General features: G+C 29.5%; 1 protein-coding gene across 2 annotated transcripts in view; it reads right to left on the bottom strand.

The window, feature by feature from the left end:
• The window catches only part of LOC106692638 (glutamate receptor ionotropic, NMDA 3A), a 553,673-nt gene that overhangs the window by 35,546 nt on the left and 493,982 nt on the right, over positions 1–24,145 (bottom strand). For both annotated transcript variants that reach the window (XM_067053147.1, XM_067053148.1), the window contains exons 16-17: positions 10,693–10,840; positions 3,758–3,902 (exon numbers count right to left, since the gene is read on the bottom strand). In XM_067053147.1, coding sequence (XP_066909248.1) covers positions 3,758–3,902; positions 10,693–10,840 — 293 coding nt within the window. The remainder of the gene's footprint in view (positions 1–3,757; positions 3,903–10,692; positions 10,841–24,145) is intronic.

The following is a 24,145-nucleotide window of genomic DNA, read 5'->3' as shown; positions in this document are numbered from 1 at the left end:
TTTATAATCGAACTTTATTTATTGATAGATATTACAATCTGCCACATCGTTGTGGGCAATAGGTAATAGTGATGAATGATCACATTCTTACTAAAATTAAATAAATTAAGAATGAAAAATAAATGAAAAAAAGTACATAAAAATAAATAAAATCTCTCTTAAAATATATACAAACAGAAGGATAAAGGAAATTAACATAATCAAACTATGTGCATGAAAAATTAAATAAATAAAATAAGTCTTATTTACACTCCTATAAAGAATATTTACACAATCGACCTGAGGATCCCTGAGCCCATTCTTTCCCTTACGTATGAGGGGTAGAGCAGAGCTCATAAGATCCCAGCGCATTCCTCTCGCTGCATCTCTGGTAATGATGAGCCAGTGGAGGCCGAGCAAGTGCGCTAAAGCTGCAAACACTCAACTTGAGTGGAGAATCTGACCATTGCCCGAACTCCAATTGTACATTTTTATTTTACAATCTCTTGGGCACTGCCGTTTTTACCTTCGAGGTGGATAGTTGGGATGGGTGGAACTAGATAAAGTTTGAACCAAAGGATAGGGATAGTTACAAAGGTTTATAAGGAATTTTGAGAATTTAGTTGGTATGAGGTCAAGGACAAACGAGATATGAAGGTGATTGTGTAGTAATCTGTTCGAAACGTAATATGGTGCATTAACTGTGGTTTTAAGGATTTTGGTGTGAAAGGATTGGATACGTTTAATGTTCGACGGTTTAGCTGTTCCCCAAAGTTGAAGTCCGTAGTTCCAGATAGGTCTGAGTATAGTCTTATAAATTAGAAGTTTGTTTTCTATTGAGATATGAGAGGTTCGGCTGAGCAGGCGGTATAGTTGGCTGAATAGTCTGTTAAGTTCTTGTCTTTTAAGTCTAGTAAGTTGGTTCCAGGTGAGTCTTTTGTTTAAGATGAATAGTTGCAAATCTGACAAAAAAGTTTTTTGTGTGTTTAAGATATCCCATATATTGTAAAATAAAATAAAACCTTTTTTTTTTCAGATGTGCCTCTATTGAAACAAAGTTGGGAAATGTTAGTCTAAACGCTTTGCGCGGCTTAGGGGATCCGGTAAAAAGTATGTGTATGCTAAACACGTTTTATTTCATATCAGTGGCTCAAATGAAGATAGATAAATAAGCCTAATACTTATTATATTAGTCTTTAGTACATATTCAATTATTAACTTGGTAACAATATTAAAAATATATATATACGTATCAAAAGCGTTTTTGAACAAGTGATTTTTGGAGGGTAGAGAAAAGTTAGTATTTAAAAACTATCTAAGACACGCTAATTAAATACATAAATTACAGGATTGAACCAGTGATAATTAATTAATAAAATTTTATATAACTCTTCGATCTTAATTCATTTAAATTCAGTACCGTGACATAAAGGGAGGAAAAACATAATTCATTTATAATATCCGCATATAGTTAATTCCTTCAATAAGAGGAATAAATGGAGAAGATGCTCGATAGAATTAGAGATTTAAAATGTATAATAACTATCTTTAAACGTTGTTTTTAGGAGTTTGCACTTTTGAAAGAAACTGGACGTGAATTTAACTCCTACTGGTGGAACAATAGTAACATAATGAAACTATAAGATCCTGATCCACAACTATAATACAGCTCTTTAAGATTGATCTATTTATTGAAACATTTTGTTGGTTAGTTAGGGCCCAAGCCTACTGAGTTTGAAAAGATGTAATCACACAACATTCACACAGTCTTCAATTATCAGTGTTAAAATTTACGCGCCAGACAGAACTATAAGAATTAAAAGTTGTTTATGTTCGTCAAAATACAACAGACGAAATTCTCATAGTAATTATATTATAAACTCAATCATAATTTATAGATTTTCAGGATCTAGTTTTATAATAGTGTTTTAACTTGCTTCTATAGTGATTTTATTGCTTCTTTCATATTATGCTTTATATTGTCGAAGGACGCATCATGGAAGAACCTTTAAAAAATTATAATAAACTGGCTATTATATCTAGCTTGCGTTAGTTTTATATAAAATTATTTTCCTCTTTTGGGAAATTATCAATTTAATAATATAAACGTTTCAGTGAAAATTGCATTCTCAAAAATGTTATTAATATAAATCACAATTTTATTTTTCTTAAAACGACGTTTAGAATAACTCATCCATCTTTTAACCCAATAAAAATGAATAATAATTATGATTTCACAGTCATTACCGTACACGATATTCTATCTTCAATTCAGGTCTTTTCCATGATTTTTTATTTAATCCAAATAAAATATATTTCATCACATTTTTAAAAAAGCTGTATCTTGTTTTTCAAGGGAATCAACCTAGCTACTTAAATTTAAATGTCACGCAGTATTAAATGGACTGAAATTCTTATTTTGTTTTCTGTTTTCCTAAGATGTATTTCTTGACCTTAATATTTATTTTCTGAACAATCATTAAAATTTATATCGGAATGAATTTAGGCTATGGAAGATATTTCTGTATTTTTATTTTATGTTTAGTTTATTTATGTGTGCATAGTGGCTCCTGAAATTCGTAGCATCCCTCTTGTAATTGACTGCACTATATCTATTTTTTATAGAAATATCTTTTTTATTTTGATAGGCATAAAATGACTATCGAACATTTTAATTTAAAACGTAAAAAAAAAATCAATATATAGAAAACGATATGTTTATACACCAATTTTCCATCTCGGAAAGGTTTAATTTATATCACATAAATATTTAGTGATTTCTTACCATTTTTTCCCCTTTATTAAAAATAGTATTTACACTACAAACAAACGTTTCAGAGTCTTCTCCGTCTTCAGGGTTCTTCTACAAATTTGAAAAACAATGCAGCAATAATATACTAATAAAAACTTATTCATCAATTATTATTCAAAATAAACCCTATTATAACATTAATATACTTTCTCTTTCTCGCTCTCTATGTTTATAATTCATAAATCTACTTCCTCAATTTTTTATAATATTTCGGGAAACCACTGTCCACCTCATTTTATCCTTACAATCCACCTCGAAGGTTGCAAAGGCAGTGACACCAAGATTTATTGTAAACAGGCTGTTAGAGTTCCGGCAATTGTCTGTTCACTCATGTTCTGAGCATCACCGGCTTGAGCGCCCTCGTTCACTATCCTGGCTCTCAATACCAGAGAATCGGCTGGAAGAGAAACACTGGAATCATGGAGTTCTACCATGTCATCCACATCTGAGTTACTGGGCTTGATTTCGGGGCTTCCAAGGCATAATGGAAATATTGTATATACTTTTAAATGTGTTAAAAATTTTATTTACTTTTTTTAGATATTAACCTCAGTTGTTTTCTTATTTCCTATTATTTAACTCATTTATTCGGCTATTTTTTTTTTTACAATATTTATATATTTAATTTAATTTTTATCCATTTCAGCTTATACTTATGGTAAAATATATTAGGTGAGGGTATGTACCATTGTGTGTATCTACTATAGTCATTGTTCTGGAGTGTGGCAAATTTTATAAAAGTTAAAAAAAAAAAAAAAAAAAAAAAAAAAATTTATTCAACACCTTGGAAGTAGGTATAGGGCATACTCCGTATCTATGATTAAAAACAAGTAAGTACATATACTTTAAATAGAATTATCAACAATAATTCCATACATATACTATTCTACTGAATAGCAATATCTTGCACTATATTTCTAGGGAAAGTAACAAAACAAAAACCAACAACAAAGTAATATATTATACCTGCTACCGCAGACACGCCAAGGGGCTTCGGCTGGGACATGTCATTGTCGACAGTGTAGCAGGCCAGACCACCATACCATTTCTCTTGCAGCAGATCCATGTATCCATTGCTCGTAAATTTAGAAATAACGGAAGAAATACTGTCCTAAAATATAAGCAATAATTAAGTAAATAAAATGTACTGGTGAAATAGTTAATTATTTTAATATAGATATTGAGGAAAGAATATTTTCAATTATTTATATGTAAACTTATGCCTGGTAGAACTATGCAAATAAATTAAAGAAGAATTTTTTTTATCAAGACTGTTTTAAAATATAAAAAATAATTAAGTAATTAAATAAAATAAAATAGACTGATGGCATAGTTAATTATTTTGATATAAATATTGAGTAAAGAATGTTTAAAGATTTCAACAACAATGAAAAATTATTTTATTTAACATTCAGATTTTTTCAAATTACATATTCTAAACAATTTATAAAATTATGTCTGGTGGAACTTTGAAAATAGTTGTAGTTTTATTCCGAAAATAGTTGTACACCTCAAAAAAAATTCTTTCAACCTAAGAGTTTCATCTAACCAATACTAAAATATGAATTCAAATGCTGAGCGGTTTAAACGAGAATCCTTACTTGCATTATAACTCCTTGTAGCAGTGAAGTAATAAAGAAATCATGCTTCATTATAGAAATATATATTTAGTTCAATTAATTATATTAGAAATATGAAAAAAAAGCATATTCCTTCAATAATTTTTTACTTCTCTTGGCCGAACCTGTTACCAGATCAAAAAGAGAAGAGTTGTTGGGAGTTGAGAGGAAAATATATACAAATAATTAGAGGTATATCGAGACAAAAACTTCTAGATCGTGTACAAAGAAACCAGAAAAATTCCTAGTATATTTTAGTAAGTGGACCTGTTGATTTGTGTGTTTTAACTTATTTATTCATTAAATTATTTTATTATTATTATTTTTTATTTATTTATCTTTTTTGTTTGACTTATGTATCCAATCTAGTATTTCTTTTAACCAATTTTTTTTATTATATTTTCCTTTAAATCTATGTATTACTTTTTTTTGGTAAAATGTATTTATTTGTTTGTTTTACTGTAAACTGATCTACTGCTATGACTAGTATTTCTCTGGTTTGATTTCACATCGCTGTCTTATGGTGAATTTGTTTGGAGGGTCACTGGGGAAGATCTGAGAGAGTCAATTCGTCGTTAAAATGAAACAAAAATTGTGAAATAGAAGGGACAAGAAAGGGAAAGAAAAAAAAGGAATAAATTGAAATATTTGTATTTAGTGTGTAGAATTGATTGTAAAGGAAAATAGTGAGAAAAAAGAAAAAAACAAATGTTTTCTTTCTATTTTATTATATCATGTTAAAATATGTAACTTATATATGTCCGATCACAGATTGATTAGTATGGTATGTAATGTAGGAACCCGATGTATTTGGGCAGCATGAATGAATAAAGCATTTTTCTCTCTCTGCACAGCACTTGCAAAAATTGGAAACAACTCAGGCCTCAAGATGTTTAAGACCCTGAATCGTCCAGAGTTACTAAAAGGAAAAAATAGTCCATAGTAATTTCAGTCTTTTTAACTAATAGAAATCTGTGATTATCTGTATATCTGTATACCTATTTAAATTTAAAAATTATATCCTATACCTTAATTACCAGAGTGGGATAGCTCAGAGATAAGGCACTGTGATACTAACTCCAAGGACCCGGATTACAGTCCAGCTGTGGTATATAATTATTTATTCTATTATAGTAGCCGTGAATATCAACATTCTGGAAGCTCTTCGGGGTCCAGCCTGCCTTATTAGGTGGTACCCATAATAGGAAAAAAATCTGGCGGTCAAGCGTGATTCTGACCCAATCACCACCTTGTACAACCGTTGGTCTAGTAATCGTAAATCTTATAAAGTACTGAACCTCTGACTCTTCATAGGTTGTAGTATCGGTACAGATTCATTTATTTTTGGATTTAATAACACTGTGTTCATGCCCATGGATGGTGAGGTGATAGTCTAAAAGTGTTAATATTTATTTTATGTAATTATTTTTAAAAACTATTGAAAGCTTTTTTGGTTTCTTGAATATATATGATTTCTTTCAAATAACTTATCCAACATTGTTGTTTATAATTTTACTATAGTATATCACACATAGATTTTATACCTGAGGATAGCTTGGAAGGATACAAAGATATGAAAACAATAATGAAATAGCAGTGAAGCACAACCTGCCTTATCTTATTTCAGAGACCTGCAAAAACCTAAAATGAACTAATAAATGAAATTCATCAATATTTATTGAATTAGATTAAAGGAAATGGGTTAGCATTACATGGTTTCCCGTTGCAGAAGACATAAATCGGAAAAGCTATACAAGTTTAATTTCCAGAGGTTATTTGACAGCAGTGGTCTACGGGTGAGAGGAGGCTACGTTTCATAAGAATTGACAGATGTCAAGAAATAGACCCTATTTCCGAGTAGCGGGACCAGAGTAACTTTATTGACATAAAATAATAATATTGTTCTCAATAGACTCAAATAAATTAATTCATTCATTATTTTCCATGTAGTAAATAACATCGATGATCTTAAATATAAAATTAAAAATATAAGACTTTTCAAATCCCGTTGTCTTTGTCTTGTTCCATTTACATCTACTGCAATATATTTTTAAATATCTTACAAAAATATGAGATCATGAAAGAAATATAACTGTGAGTCAATATAATATCGCTTTAAGACACAAGGTCCTTTAGTAGAAGTGATATACAAAATTCTGAAATTTAATTATAATATTAAATTTCATATTACTATAAATTTATAATAATATAACAACAAATATTTAGTAAAATTTGTGTTTTTAAATGTGTGCGATGGTTATTAAATAAGGATTATTTATAGGAGTTTAATTGAAACATACCACTTTTTCATGCAACTGTTAAAAATTTAAGGAGGTTAAAAAAAGGAAAAAATAAGAAAAAAGACACGCTAATTAAATATATAAATGACAGGATTGAACCATTGATAATTAATTGATAGCATTTTATATAAGTCTTCGATATTAATTTATTTAAATTCAGTACCGTGACATAAAGGAAGGAAACCCATAATTCATTTATAATATCCGGATATTGTTAATTCCTTCAGTAGGAGGAATAAATGGAGAAGATGCTCGATAGAATTAGAGATTTAAAATGTATAATAACTATCTTTAAACGTTGATTTTTAGGAGTTTGAATTTTGGAATGAAACGTGAATTTTAACTCCTACTGCTGGGACAATAGTGACCTGATCCCGATCCAAAACTGTAATACAATTCTTTAAGGTTGATATATTATTAAAACATTTTGTTGGTTAGGGCCATGTTCCCAAGCGTATACTGTTCAAATTTACGCGCCAGACAGGACAATAAGAATTAAAAGTTGTTTATGTTAGTCAAAATACAACAGACCAAATTTTCATAGTAATTATATTATAAACTCAATCATAATTTATAGATTTTCAGGATCTAGTTTTATGATTTAACTTGCTTATATTGTGATTTTATTACTTCTTTCATATTATGCTTTGGATTGTTGCAGGACGCATTATGGAAGGATATTCACATTAAAGAACCTTTCAAATATTTATATGCATTAAAAAATTATAATAAACTGGCTATTATTTCTAGCTTGCTTTAATTTTTATATAAAATTATTTTTCTCTTTTAGGAAATTACCAATTGAATAATAAAAACATTTCAGTGAAAAGTGCATTCTAAAAACATTTTCTTAACATAAATCACAATTTTTCTTTTCTTATTTTTCTTAAAACGACGTTTAGAATAACTCATCATTTACATAATAGAAACAAAAATGTAATTAATATTATTTAAATCTAATCTTAGATTAATTAAATATTGATGTAATGGAATTTATTCATGCGTTATTTATGCTTTTAATTATAAAAACTCGGGACGCCTCAACAAAACAATGAATGTCAGTATAGTAAGCAAGAGGGCACCAAAAACCAGATGGATTGACAGACTCAATAAAGATGCGGAGGAGCTGCTTGCAGCAAACTGCCAAGCAAGAGCCCAAGATAGGTAGGGGTGGAAAAGGCTGGTTCGGACGGCCAAAGATCTACAAGCTCTGTAGAGACCACCAAAAAAGGATTATAAAGTTTTTCAGATATTCCCTCGATAAGAATAATTTAATACGGCGTGTTAATGGATATATATTGTAAATTAGGTTTATAATTAAAATTAGAAATAATAATGAAATAGCTTAACCAAAACAAATCACGATGGGCCAAACCTCTGATTTTGCAGGACAAAAGTATAGATTCCAATAGTGAGAATAAGAAACCAAGGACTATACAAGTGCAGGATGGCCTAGAATAACGATAGGCCTTTGTAAACATTTAGAAAGAGGTTATTAGCCCTACTAAGTTTATCTTGAGCGGGACGGAAGAAGCTGAACCAGAGAACAGTGGAAAAGCAGAACATGACGCTAGCTGAAGAAGATAAAAGAGTACGCTGGGTGCTCAACCAAAAAATAAAAAAGAATGTGAACTGTTTTGATTCTAGCGGTGAGTTTTAACGCACTAAACCACTCTGAAAGATTGAATAAAAGCTTGCGGATTAAAAAAATAATATTTTTTCTATCTATTGAAATAAAATCGCTTATTTATGTCAATACTAACAGTGACTAGTTCAAACCTCAGCGTACGTCATCAATCTATATCTTCAGTTATTAGTTACATTTCAGTTACTTAGTTACGTCCGATTGACTTAGCATTGATATAAATTGAATACGGGGAAGTAAAGTAGTGTATAACCTTACACATATATTTTTCTCTCAAATTCATTATCTACGCTTACAATACCTTAAGAAATACATATTTTACTTGTAATAAAATGTAGATAATTTTAGAAATAGTTATTAGTTTTACCCAGCTAAATTAGTGATTTTGTACACTGAAATATACTTCTTTACTGACCTCAGCATTTTGCATAGCTGTTTCAGCTTTAGCAATGCTACTAAGCTAATTAATAGTATTGCTTTAGTTGTAGTGGATATGATTTATTATATTAATAAGGTGCATTTATTGTACAATATATTTTATCTAAAAAATGTCTGCAGTTCAGTTTTACATTGTTAAATAAAAAAAGGTTTAGGACAACATACCTCAAACATACATCGATGGTTTACTTTGGAGTAGTTCTAAGTACATGGAAACTAACTTTATGAAAAAATAATTAAAGGTTCTCTCTTTTTTTTAAAGTTTCACCCCACTATAGGACCCCATCACCCTTTTGGGGCATTGGCAGCTACGATCCTCCAAATCCATCATTTCGTGGGTTCAAGGGCAGTGACTGATCGGGTAGGATCAATTGCTAAATTAATTAATGAATCAATCAGATTAGGTTACTCGGTTTAGAGGCATCGCACTCAACACCCTTCGGTGTGAATTACAGGAGGATAATTGGCTGATTGCTCTTTTGCATGCTATCACCTTTAATTACCTGTAGCATTTTCTTATAAATTAAATGTACAATTAAAATATATCACATGAGAATATTTCAAGATTTTACATATCTCCAGTTAATGTAAAATATATATTTTGTAATTTTTTTTTTTTTTAATCTTGTTACGTAGGAAGAAAACAAATCATGCTTAGATTTAAGTAACTATAAGTTAATCAAATCTTGTAGGAAAACTAACAATTGAAAAACAAGTAATATCTAATACTTGTATAGCTTCGCATTCAAGTTTAGTTATTATTAAAGAATGTTTAAACATTCAAGGTGCAATATTTTGTAATTAATTCCAACATAGATTGATGGGAAACTTCTGGTTTAATAGAAAGTGCCTTTAGTCGTAAATATTGCTCGTAGTTAAAACTGAGGCTGTATCTAAAATGGACAAAGATAGCGCAACTGGACGACGGCAATGGTCGCTTAGTCGCTCTAAGAAATCAGAGAATATGGAAAAAAAAATAGGGAATATGGAATGCCTGATTGATCATTTAGAGTTCAATAAAGACACCCAACTGCATTAAGCGACTATAGCCTTCGCCCTGTCGCGCTACCCTTGTCCAATTAAGACACAGCCTAAGAGCAGGATGACGTTCCGCAACTAAGCCTATGCTTAACAAAACGTTCGGTGTTTGTGCTTTTGAAAAAGCGGCAGCGGCAGCGTTTTTGAACCCCTACTCCAGTTTGAGACAAATATCAAGAAAGTACTTCGTACCATCTCTTGAGCCTACTCAATAAATGGAAGAAGGATGCTGTTACTTTGTGGATTAGAAGCAAAAGGGATTTTGAGTGATGACAAACGTCGAAGAAGGTGAGGAGTTCACCCATTAACGGCAGTGAACACATAAATACTTTTTCAGTTTTATGATAAAATAAATAAATACTGCGAAATAACAAGAGATTGATCCAATAGTACTTGCTGGTGCTTAACTAGCTGGACTAGCCTGTCTTGGTTTCCTATTTTATTCCCGAAAAAAACACTCAATTTCGAATAACAATTCACTTGAAAACATAATATACTCAACAAGTAGCGAGAGGAGACGCTTCCGCTATCGTCCCATTAACAGCACAGCCTAGGGTGGCAGTTGGACGTCGTGGTGGGGCGTCTGGACGCAGGTACTCCAGCAACGACGGTAAAAAATAGTGGACGCGCGTCCCGACGTCTAACGCTAGACGAAACCGTGCCCAATGTCTACATATTCCATTTGTTTCTCTGCGTTACCAGCTTAATTCCTTCCAATGGTTTGGAATACATTTGACAAATATTCACTATGTTCTTTTAAGGAACATTACCTCACACAAATATAATATTGAGACTTATATAGTATCTCAAGAACATATCAAAATTATCTGAAAAAATATATAATTAGTAAAAGCTAAATACCTTTAGAGGGAACCCCTTGATCATTCCTATTCCATACATATCATCATTGATCTGGTCACCTATCTTCTGCAACTTACAGCCCTGATCTGTAGCTCTGTAGTAATCCAGGATTGGAGAATCGGCAATGAGGATATCTAGTGTTCCATTTCTGTGAATAGAAATAAAAAATTTTTATTTTCCATTTTATATTTATACTTAAGCTGTAAAGCTATAATTCCATTCTGAATCATTGTTATTCTTCTGTAAGTAAGATGCACTTATTACATTTTTTTTTCTATTCAAATGATCAAGATACCAGTACTAGAAAAGTATTAGGTGTTGTAACAGAAATTGAAAATGAAATTGGATAGTTCACTGTGAAAATAATAAAAGGGCTAATATAGCAGCTGGGTGCTCATTTGTCGGTATTACATCAGACCAGTAAATGAACTTTTTTTCTTTTTTTTTTATGGCCCTTAGCAACCTGAGAACAGCAGGTGAAACCGGATCGAATTTGGCCTGGGGGTGAATTTTTTTTACATAAAAATGGCTGCAAAGACCAACGGCTCAACCTCCTGAGTCACAAAATAATTCAGTAAGTACAGTAAATGCACTAAATAATGAACATGTGAATAAGATGGTCGGTGGGGTGTGGTCAACAAACAAATAAACAAAAAAATATTTATTCGTGCTGACGTATCGGCCTGAATTTCAAGTCGTCATCAGGGTGAGTTTATATAGAACCTCTGTCTATTACTCCCTGATGAAGACTTGAAATTCAGGTCGAAACGTCGGCCCGAATAAATATTATTTTGTTCCTTCCCCGACCATTTTCTCCACATATTAATCTACGGTTAACCACCAACATCTGTCAATGATGAATAGTTTCATTTTTTTGTTATTCAAGTGAAACTTAAGTGATGTCAGAATCTTCTATTCACGACTCCATTGACACTTGAAACCAGTCAGTTTAGCGAGGGTTTTGCAATTTTCTGTGATTAGTTCATTATCTATCACGTCAACCTGATTTTTTTGAATCATAACGAGTTGATGTTTGATAGAGTTAATGTAAAAATTTTCAATGGAAAAATGGATAACTCACTTTTATAGTGAAAAATAGAGGTTAAGAAAAAAATTTTCAAAACCTTTTTTCCTTCTATTTTCAAGAAATTAGGAATTTAATTGGAATCGTTTTTAAGATACAAGTAGGAAAATTGTCAGAAGATGCCAGGAAAAAAGATGTGTATAGCCAGCTAAATTGATAAAGTAGATCTGGGATTCAAATGCCTGTTTCAAATACTTGATGAGTAGGGACATGAGGAATCAAATTTGATTAACTAAATATAATCTAAAAATTATGCAGAAAAACGAAACGACCTGGAACAAAAAAAGATCATTAAATTTTAATTAGGAAAACTATGTTCTCTTAAGCCGAGCCAAGCCTAATTACAAATATTCAGCGTAAGAAAATAATCGTTTTTTAGGGTATATTACTAGAAAAGCTTTGTAAATAAACCTTTATTGCTGTAATCATAGAGCCCAAAAAAAAATTAAAATAAATAAACCAACTAAAACCTAACTTAGATTATATTATGAACCTCTACATCTACGTCCTTTAAAGAATCACATTAAAAAAGTTGAGCTTCCTAGAATTTTTTATGGCACAAGTTACATACATACAAACAGAATATTCTCATCAAATGGTTCTTCTGGGTCATATAGTGATGCTATATCTCTTAAAGTATATCTCTGTACAGTCAATTTATTTTAAAACATCCCTCATTAAACTTTTTGTCTAACAAAAAAGGAATTTTGCGAATCAGACTGTTAGAGAGGTCAATACCAAGTTACATTTGACTAACATATCATTCATCAAGTTATAAAAGTGTGAAATATAACACAATATTATTATTACGCTAAATTCATATTCTACGCCCAAAATAAGCAAGATGTTGTGATGAACATATTTCTTTTTAAATAAAATTTAATTACGTTTATTATCAAAATAAATTTTGATCAATAAATACATCTATTATGTCTTCATGCACATATTTCTAGTCATATATGTATATAAGTATTGTAATTATTTATAGCAGAAAGGTAAACAGCACAGGGACTATCACCGTAAACCTTTAACCGTAAACCGTAAGCCTTTACTCAACGAGTGTTTGTCTCTATATACAGTATTAGTAGCCTTGAGTTAGGCAACTCCTTTATCGTATTCAGCTCGTCATGGTGGGCGGACAGTCGCCAACAACTTTGGCTCTCCCTCCATGAGGACATGGCGACCTTACATCATTTTCCAAGAGGACAAGAAAAATCTAGCGGGGACCCCATCTGGTAGTCTCTCACACTGATATAATGACATTTTTTCATTTTATGTCACAAATGACACTTAATCTATTAGTCTCAATTCAATATTGTTTTCAAATTTTAAAATTGGTGCGATACTAAAATTGTATTTAAGGTATGATAATTTATTAATAATTTTGTTATTTGTTTAAAATTGTCAAAAAAATAATAAAGCTTTTTGTGACAGATTGTCCTTGAGGACGGCTCAATTGGCCGAAACGTCGGACTTATAAAGAAATATAAATTGTTTTGAAACTAAAATTTAATAAAATTTATTTTATTAAAAGAATTTTAGGTTGACTTGAACCTAACAAACCAAGTTTGCTTATTTTTTCTTTGCCTATGTTTAAACTTATTATTAAGTTTGTAATAGTTATAATTTTTTAGATTAATTAATAATGTTTCCATTTTATTGTTTGAAATTATGCAATATAAATATTTTAACAAAATTTTACATTTTTATTCGAAAGGTCCCTTTTGAACCCCTACCTGCCGTAACTCAATGAATTCACATTTTAGTTACATATAAACCATTTCCGTGGGCTTAATAAGTCTTGTCCAACTAAAGTAACAATTTAACCCACTGTGGGGCGGGGAAGAGCACCACATTCCAGAAGCATTTATTTTCTCCTGACACCTCATATACAGTATAGGACATCGATTGATACCTGGAATACAGAACCATCAGCCATCAAAGTGAAAGCTTTTTCTGAATTAAATTCTGTGGGGACTTCTATTCCCTTTGACTCAGGCTTTATCAAATTATCGGAAAAATCTTTCTGAAAACAGATTTATTTTTCTTTCCTGGATATTTTCACAACATTGGTCAAAAGGTTTATCGCACGACTACCCTTATGACTATTGTGTTTTCGAGAGCGTTGTACATTGGAATTTAGGCCTTCAATATATTGAAAAAAGGGGGTATCCTGGATCCATCGATTTTTACATGTTTAACTATTGTTTAAGTTAGAAAAAAAAATAACAATAATCATCACATAATTTATCAGTTTTCCGATATTTTGAGTCGAAGAGAAGTATTCTTTGTTCTAAATAGCAGTTATCATCGAAACGAAATATTTTCAGATTTATTATTTCAAAGTCATAAATAGCGCTTATTCTTTCATGAAAATAATTTCGGTGCAATGCCGAAGTAGTGTAAATGAAAATTCCTGATAGTATTTTGTTTGAATTACGTTGAAAATTTAATATTTTAAATGTAAAATTTCTAATTCTGACATACTTCGATTGATTGTTGGTTAATTAGTTACGTCACATGTTCGGTTAGGTCCTTCTAGCATTGGAAAAATAATAGAAATCCCTGTTAAAATGAAAGAAAAGACGAGACAGAAAAACTTGTAGGTACACCACAAAAGGAACGACATGGAATTTTTATTGCACTTTTCTTTTGGTGCAAGTCGTACCAATTATAATTTATTTCCTGAATTTGTACCAAAATGCAGCTTGAAAATACATTTCACGACCTTCATTTCAAAACCTTTTAAATCCGTTTCTAATTGAAAAGAACGCATTTACTATCTGTTGGTAGTTTAAAAAACCAAAACAGATCCTTGACCAGTGAGTTTTTTAAAAACTGTTTTGATTCTTAAAACAACCAACAGATAATATTTGCATCAAATTTCAAAATTCACTCAAAACATTGCAGGTTATGTCCTGAAACATGAGGCAGGAAAGACGATTAGGCTGCGAATCGAAATCATCATTCTAGTATTTTACCATTTTTTTTTCAAATATTTATTTTTTATCTAAACATTTTATGGTGTTAGTAACAAAAACTGTGTTCAAACGCCACACAGTGGCGGAAAACTGCCGTTTTTGCGTAAAAACCTCTAAATTGTTTAAATCTCCTGTAATTCTCATGAATTACAATGTTATTCAGGGTGCTTAATTCAATGTAAAGCTTTTTTTTTTTTTTTTTTATTTATTTTTTTTTTAATTTAGATCATATTTTAAGGTGTAAAAATATAAATCTTAATTTTTCCATCATTAAAATCAGTTTTACTTTTCATCGTAATTAATTTGATAATTGTTCTCACCTTATATTGGTTACACCTTTCAAGAAGGCCTCTGACTCCATACGTCTCAAGACGTCAATGAAACTTACAAAAAAGTTGCTCCAATATGTAAAAAATTATGAAAAATTAGTCTCACCACAAAGGATATAATAAAGCTAATTTTTTCTGGTCTTCCAAAAATGTGCAAAAAGGAGTTTTTCCTGTATTACAAGCCCAGGAAGAAATTTTGAAAAACAATTTTTTTTTTAAGAAACCAACCGAAAAACAATTTGTAAAGTAACTTTCGTTGGTTTTGACTTGGCGAAATATTTTTTGTTGGATAGTTTAAAAAAAAATAAATAAAAGCAGCAAGTAAAAACTAACGTTTTCCAATTGCTGAAATAAGGTCTGCAAGATTAGATCCACGGCTCACTAATATTCTTTGATAAGAATACCAAATACGGTAAATTCGTTTATAGGTATTATAGTGCAAGAAATCACACTCATCGACATGATTAGACACATTCCATTTTGAAGAGTTTTTCACTCTTTACACCGCTGTACACCCGTCCAAGATTTTAGAAATGATTAAAAGGTATGGCTGAGGTTTTTTTTTATTTTTATTATTATTATTATTTTTTTTTAATACTTCTCAAATAAAATCGGTATTTATTTATTCATTTGTTTATAATTATAATTTTCGTATTCATAGTTTTGAAAATACTAAAATATCGTTTAGAAAAATTAAAAAAAAAATTAAAATTATGCAATCATCGATGTCAAAATATGTTAAATAAGCATGTAACTAAGACAAACCTATATTTTTATAGCAGTGTTTCTCATAACTTACGAAATTACAGTCTAATATTGTCGTTGGCTATTCACGTGAACTTTAGAGGGTGGATATAACATTTTAAAGCTAATGAAATGATAATAACAGACTGGAAAAAAACAATCAATAAAGCTTGAGAAATTATGATGATGAAAAACCATATTTGATAAAAGGTTTTTTATAAAAATCAAGCGAGCGGTCAGGAACTATGATGGATCATCAAATGGAAACAACTAGAATGGATCATCAGAAAATATTCGAAATACAGACAAGTGTAGCGTAAGGGGTAATGCAGCTGAAAACGGGTGAAATGTTTACTCAAGAGCTACTAATTGCTATTTGCATACTAATGCCATACAGGAGTTTATTGAAGCTTCATATCAAAACCTTTTTGATTAGTTTATAAAAATAGGTAAAAAAACTTTTTAAGTTAAACGGTTTTATGTTAAACATACATTGCAATGTTTAAGATATATGTACTAAAAACCAAAAAATAATAAAATAGATACAGTCGTGGGAATTATAAACATATGCATAGACTAGACTAAAATAAAACCGTGGGGCACGTCAATCAGGGGCAGTCAGAGGGCTTATTTTATTTTATTATAATTGAATATTAGCACTTATGACTGTCAACGAACCTTGTTTTTTGTTAATAAACATCTCTTTTTTATAAAAATTGATTTGAAGGAACAACGAACAATTAATAAGGAAAAGTATTAGACATTCTACGAACGTTAAACAAGGGAGCTGAACTTAGCTAAAGCTGACAATATAAACCGGACTAACTTAGCTAGTCAACTCAGTTTATTTTGAACTTTCCTGATTGTTGTCAAGGTGGTGCCTACATAAATTAATCAAAATTATATGGAAAGGAACAATGAGAACAAGAGGAAAACTATTATTATTACAATATAATAATGATTAATTACTTGGATATAAAAGTAAAGTTTATAATAATTTAGATAATACTTTATATTATATTAGTTATTACTAATTTTGTAGTTTTGGCCTAAGTAATATATTTAGTAGAATAATGTTGGTGAAGAAGAGGGAGGAAAATGAAAATAAGTTTTCAAACAGCTTACAGATTTTCTCCTTTAAACAACTTCTGCCCCTTCATTTTATCAGACCTGCCGACCCGCTAGTCATTTTGGTAATTTAGTACTGTATTTACTACCCTTGAAGGAGCAAATCAAAGCCAATTAGACAGTATTGAGCAAAATTTTGAGTAACTAGAACCATAGAGCTAAAACTAATAAACGAACATTGTATCCATAATAATTTATGTTACAAAGTTATTAAATATATTAGTTATATTATATATTTGTTGGTGCGAATGTGTATTTATTTTATTATTACTTTAATTTAATTTTCCTTATCTAGTACGTAAATTATTTTGTATTTTATTTTTTTAATTATTTGATCCGTTTTATTTTATTATATTTGTGGCATTTTTATTTATTCAAATCAATATATTATTTTCTAATATTTATATATTTCTTTATTCTTAATATTTTAAATTTAATTTTTTTCCCTTTCAATTGAGTGAGTACTATTGTAGTGATTCACATTTTTTTCTCCTTTTTTCTTTTCTTTTGTTCTTCTGTTTCTGTATGTATTGTATGAACGAATATTTGAACACTAATACTTAATGCCCTTAATATATGGCAGATTTTATGAATTCTCTTTAATAAATATTAAGTATATATAGTTAAAAGTTATCTGTTTTACCGACTTAGGCGTCCTATGCGCAATAGCAAAACAACGTGTTTTCTCCAGACCAGGGTTGCCCAACCTTTTCATAACGAGTGCCACAACCATGGGTACCCCATACGGAGGGGTACCGCACTCTTCTGCTTTTCCTCTCTCATCCATACACTTTACCATCTTTATAATAATTATTTTTATTTAGACGTTTGTATTTTCTAAATAATGGAAAAAGTTAATAAATCTTTATACCCTAAAAATGAATGTTAAAGTAATTATGTGCAGCCTACTAATCATTAATTTCTACAAGCTGGAGATTATTTATATTTTAAGCATTTTAGAAAATTGACATTATCGCAAAAAAAGATTTTTTTTTCATGGAATCAATCAGAACAGTATGGAAATTTATAAGTTTAGTAAATATATTGTGTGAAAAAATTACAATAAATAAATAAAATATATGTAAATGCACTGTTGAGAAAACATATTGTTCCATTATCTCAATTCGATAAATTCCAAACTCACCTCAACTCCCTGTATTTTCCCATTCATTTTACTCCTGACCACTTTAAATTATGCGCTCTGTAATTGTATTTCAATAGTATAAGAATCTTTAAGTGGGTTGTTGCTAGCAGAGGTAATCCCTATCTACTGCAGTGGCAACCACTTTGGATTATAGATAACAGGGTTATACTAGCCTAGAATTTGCAGTGTCACAGTTTTATTTTTCTCTTTTTACGCTCTATCAACACAATATTTAAAACCCAATGGGAGTCTTGGCCGAAAAAAAATTATTTTACCAAACCTACAAGAATATTGCAGTTCAAATAGTTTAGAAACATCCGGAGAGCAAGAAGTCGCTTGCCCTTCACCTCTCAGGAACTCAACGTTATCCCATTCAATTTAATTTCTATTATAGGGCTAGTTATTTTTACATATATCAAATATGATAAATTTTCTATTTATTCTAGAAGTAGAACTTTTTTTTTTATAATAGAAAAACTTTAAAACTCTATTCGGACGCCACTAAAACGAGCCACATTGTGACACGAGTGCCTTTGGTTGGGAACCCCTTTGTAAATTAGTGCCGAATCGGACCAAAATATTAACGTTTCGCCATTTTCAAACAGACATCAGAAAGACAATTAAATTCAGAAAAAAAGTCCTTTAAGTGGACCCAGCATTAACAAAGATTTAATTGTTATTATTGTTTAAACGAATGGATTTATCTGTGAAAAAAAAACATTTGAAAAGAAGAAATGTGATAAGAGGTGAGATATAAGACATTAGGAACACCTTTAGGAAACCCACAAAAAGAAAGTGTGAAAATATTTCTTTTCAAGCTTTAAAGATAAGGTTCCATAAACGACTTGTCGATTTAGTTACCTCATTTAACTATATTTGTGGAAGGCGAGAAAACATATATAATAAGTAATGTGGTATCACGTTTTTCGAATAATAATAGAATTATTTCAAAATGAGATAATTTTCGAGTTGCCTCAATCTAAAATATTTAATATTCTCTTAATTTGGAGATAATCCTTGTATAATTAATAAGTTATAACTGATTTAAGTTATTATAGCCGATTATTATTATTATTGTAAAGTTATTAAAATAATAATCATTCATTAGGTCAGTCCTATGATAGATTTTTTAAATAAAAAATTCAATAAACTTTTTTTATCAGTAGGCAGCCCTCAGTAAATGGGTTGATGTTAACATTCATAACATACAGATATTAACATTAAAGGAAAATCTTCAAACAATACATGCTCATGAAACCAGCGAAAATTGGTCTCAAAGTATAGGATTTCTGTTGCAGTGGAACAGGATATGCTTTAGACCTATGAGTTTCTAATGAGAAATTTGATTCTAAAAGGCCTTTGAACGGTTTAGCCGGAAAAGTGGTTATAGATGCTTCCTAACCTTACTAGACCTGTCTTCATATAGTAGTAAGGAAAGTTCTTGTATAATTTATCGGATTATTTTACATTTATTTTTTTTATTTTTTTTAGTGGCTTACTTTTATGGTCTTAGGGAGCTGAACACGAATCTAAAGTTGTCCAAAAAGAATGTTTCTCAGCAAATATGAAAAAAATACATTTTTTTTTGGTATTTGGCAAAGAAAGCATTTTAAACAAAAGTTAATACTAATTAAAAATAAAATGAAAAACTTATTTCCAATTCTTGGACCTATGAAAAAAAAAAAAATCCACAATTTATGGTTAAGGTTAAATTTAGATAAGTTAAAGGGTGTTGAAAAAGTGCTTAAGGTGGAAAATTCTGACGTATTTATTTTTATTAGCTCACTTCATTTTTTTTTGGGTTATATACTAATCTGAAGTTGTCTAATAAAATATCTTACGCAAAATAACAGATATCATCTTAAAATCATTTTAAAATAAATAGTTTTTTTAATATATTTATTTTTTTGGCTTTTACTTACTATTTGGCTAATTACTTCCAAATTAAGCTTTTAAGATAAGGTATGCTTATTTTAAAATTAAGATACCATAATTATATACATTCATGTTCCTATCATTTTTATAATACGATGTGTGGTTTTCGTTAATTAGGTCAAGTTCAAGTGCAAAATAGGTTAAATAGAGTCGAAAGTGCGCTTGAAGTGAAAAGTTAATAAAAATTAATTTTGTTTTTTGCAGGATTTTATATTTTAACGCATATTTTAATATTCAATGACATTACTAATATTCTGAAATTTATTTTAGAATTTTGTATATAATATGATAAACAGATTTTACGGACAAATATGATCGTATCCAAGAAGTTGTATTAAAGGGATATGATGTTTATTTCATTTATCTGTAACATTTCGGTCTACATGGTCCATTATCAATCGTTAATCTAAAATTTACACATAATTTTATATGGAATTTAGCATAATTTTAATTAATATCTTTATTATATAAAAAAGTTTTAAGTGGTCACCGTGCAATATTTTATTTTATATGTGATCAGCGTATAATATCTTATTTTAAATTTGATCACAATACAATATTTTATTTTACATATAAATTGGAGTAATAAAAATGGATTATGAAATTTTAGCAATGAGTAGTACAATTAAATAAAAAGTTATATATATATATATATATGTATATTGGTAATGTTCTATGCAGAGCCATTAATAGTATATATATATATATACTATTAATGGCTCTGCATAGAACATTACCAATATACATAATTAGTAAAAGAATTTTGTCAGTTGTTTAAACGGACAGAGCGAGAGGGTTGCATATTATTTTTTCCACTAATTTTGCAGTTATTAGGCCTAATTACATTTTAATTTTTTTTTTAATTTAGTTAATTATAGAATTATAACTGAAATAATGTGGACTTTAGTATTAGTAAACTTCAATACAGTTAAGTTAAAATATTTTCAAGAGATAAAACGCCTATTTATTATCAACAATTTATCAGAATTGGATAGTTTGAAAGTTTAAAATATTTTATTATTATTACTCACAATGGGTATAAATAAACCTCATCATTTGTGAAACACCGCATTGGTGCTTTCCTGAATAGTGATAAATTTGACAAGAGAGTTTTAATTTTATTTTGAATTGGACATACTGCAAAGATAATCGTGTTGACTGGGCTGCATTATTTACTAGGGTCATCCTAAAGGTTGTTCGGGAACTATAAGGGTACTCGCAAAGTAACCAAAGGCTACGATATGTTCTGTGGATAAGATTAAAGAGAAAATAAAAAATAACAATTTTTGTCAGATGTGTTACTATTAAAGCAAAACACCGATATGAACCAGTAACGGTCTGCAAGTTAGTTGTTTTCAGAACTCGAGCTGGTGATATTAACATATAATATTAAACATCTAAATAAACAACTATAATATAATATAATATAAGAAGAACATTAAAAATCACTATAATACACGTAAAAAACATTCTTTGCAGAGACTATAAATTCTACCCAGTAAATGGTTCAGTAAATTTATAAAACATTGTTAATTTGTAATTATTGATTAATGTATTTGTGAATAAATTTTGTACAGGTGTACCAAATGTAATTTTTTACTTTATCCATTTTAAGTATACAATGTAATCTCTTACATTGTATACTTAAAATGAATAAAATTAAAAAATTACATTTGGTAAACCCTAGCGTCATTCATTAACGGATACATTAATCGTTAAATACAAATTAACTATGCAGAATATAATTAACTATGTATAATTTCATTGAACCCTTTACCCGGTAGAATTTTACAGAAATTATTAGGAAAAATGATCACTCTCTCTCTTTCCATAAAAGTTTCGCCTGGTGCTATGAGCTTAGCATCACTATGATTTATTACGCTATATTTTGGCTACAACTTTTGTTTCATTTTACATTCTAAGTACAGCTAAGTTATGATTTAATTTGTTAAAATTATATAACTGTTCATTTGTAAATGAATAAAAATAAAAAATACTCTTTCTATGGATTTATTTAAAAAGTAACAAAAAAATTAGTTCACCAACAAAATTCCAATTATTCATATTTCTACTAATAATTAAATTAGTTTTACAGGACCAAATAATTTATACAATTGATATTATGTATTTATATTTTCAACAAAATATATTATGAAGAATTTAATTAAAATTAAATCATTCAATACCGAAACTGTGTAAAAATTTCCACTTTAAATTTTCAATGTGATTACAATAAGTTGTCTATAGATCAGGAAGTTAAAAATGTCCTTTTCACATATGCAATTTTGTTTTTTAAAAAAATTATTGCCTGCTGAGATTGCTAAAAAGACCTAACTTTTTTTTTTTACTCCTGTATGGATTACTTGAGTGTTCGGGATATAGATGTTCGAAACACCGAGATTACGACACATTTTAATTTTAAATGTTTAATGCTGTCATAATTTTTTTTTTAAATAGAGGAAATAGTTATATTTTTTTTTATTAAAATAACCATTCGCCCCAAAATGATTTAAGATGTTTCTTAAGTGCTTTCTCAAACAAATTTCAAAAAGATTTTTCCAAAGTAAATTCGATACACCATCGAATAACCATTTCCCGGAATACTTTATCTGTGGCAAGAGAGCTCTGGGATGTTATATATAGTAAGGGAACTCCTGATGCTATGAGGCGAAGGCTCACCGATAAATCAAGACACCATAAATCTTCAGATAACACAAAAATATTTGTTCGGTTTGGATGACCTCTCTCTTCACCGCGCGTGAGCCTTGCGTGACTACACACAGCAAACATGTTAAAAATTTTTATGCTATATTTGTATGTGAAGCCGATATATATTTGTGAATAAGCAAACATAGAAATTATGGTAATCGCTTCTCAAATTTTATCAATACAACGGGATGAATCTAGGTGTTTTAAATTTTCTATAAAACATCACGGAATACTCTCAATTTATGAAATTATCTGGTGTAGTGGGCGCTTCGCTCATCTTTCACTTACTAACATACTTACGTCCTCAAGTTTTGTCTAGTTCAGTGAGCTCATTTTGAATTTATCGCTATTTTATTAGGACATAAAAATAGAAATATAGAATAATAATAAATTGAAAAACTATCATACAAACGTGAAAAACAAAATAGGAAAATTAGACAAAAGAGATATAATAATATACGAGGTAGAATGTGAAAACTGTAAAGATATTTGCATAGAAATGACGTAGAAAAAACTAAAAACAAGAATAGTCTAACACATTATCAATTTTTAAATCCTAAAAAAACAATACCATCAAATCAATAACAAAAAAAACTGCAATTATAGAAAGTGAAAACAATTGAACAATAGAAAGTGTTTAAAATTGAATCATACAAGAAGCTGTATGCATTATAAAGAATATTAAAAATGATGTCAACATCAATGTTGGTACAAAAAACTTAATAAGCATAGTGTACTGCTGATGCAATACATTAACAGAAAATATAACAATTGACCAAAATAACCAATAACCATTAAAAATAAAAATAAAAATAACCAATAATAAATTAAATCAGATAAGAAACCAACAAATGCAATATGCTAACCCATTCAAGGTGGGCAATGATAAGAAAAAATATAATTCCAAGGCACAAATATATTATATGATAATAATATTCACCCTTCACACTAGGTTGTCCCCTTTGAGGAGATATAAAATTTTGTTAGAAATTATGGTGAATGAAATTATTCCACCGAATTTTTTCAAGAAATCCTTGTTTTCTTGTAGTTTTCTATTAAAACGAAACAAAAAACAAACCAAAATATGATTAAAATATCAATATGCAAGTAAAGCAACCGTTTTACGTCAGAGAACATGCGAAGTTTATTCACCACTGGCTATACAGTTCTATAATACGTTGAGCAATATGTAGAATTGATGAGAAAAACGTACATGAGTATGTTTCAATGATATAGGGAAACTTGATGAGATAATAAAGAAATCCGAAAACTGAGAAGAGAAAAGAAATTTACAAGAACTCACATAGTAAAGCGTCGGATAGTTGTGATTTCGTAATTTACCATCAGTGATTTCCAAATTATTTCTTTATCTTTTGTTTTATTTTATAATAATAATTAT

This window comes from Halyomorpha halys, unplaced genomic scaffold, assembly GCF_000696795.3.
Source record: "Halyomorpha halys isolate HHAL.00 unplaced genomic scaffold, Hhal_1.1 Scaffold64.1, whole genome shotgun sequence".
Taxonomy (NCBI): Eukaryota; Metazoa; Arthropoda; class Insecta; order Hemiptera; family Pentatomidae; genus Halyomorpha; species Halyomorpha halys.
This window is presented reverse-complemented; position numbering and strand designations above follow the sequence as displayed.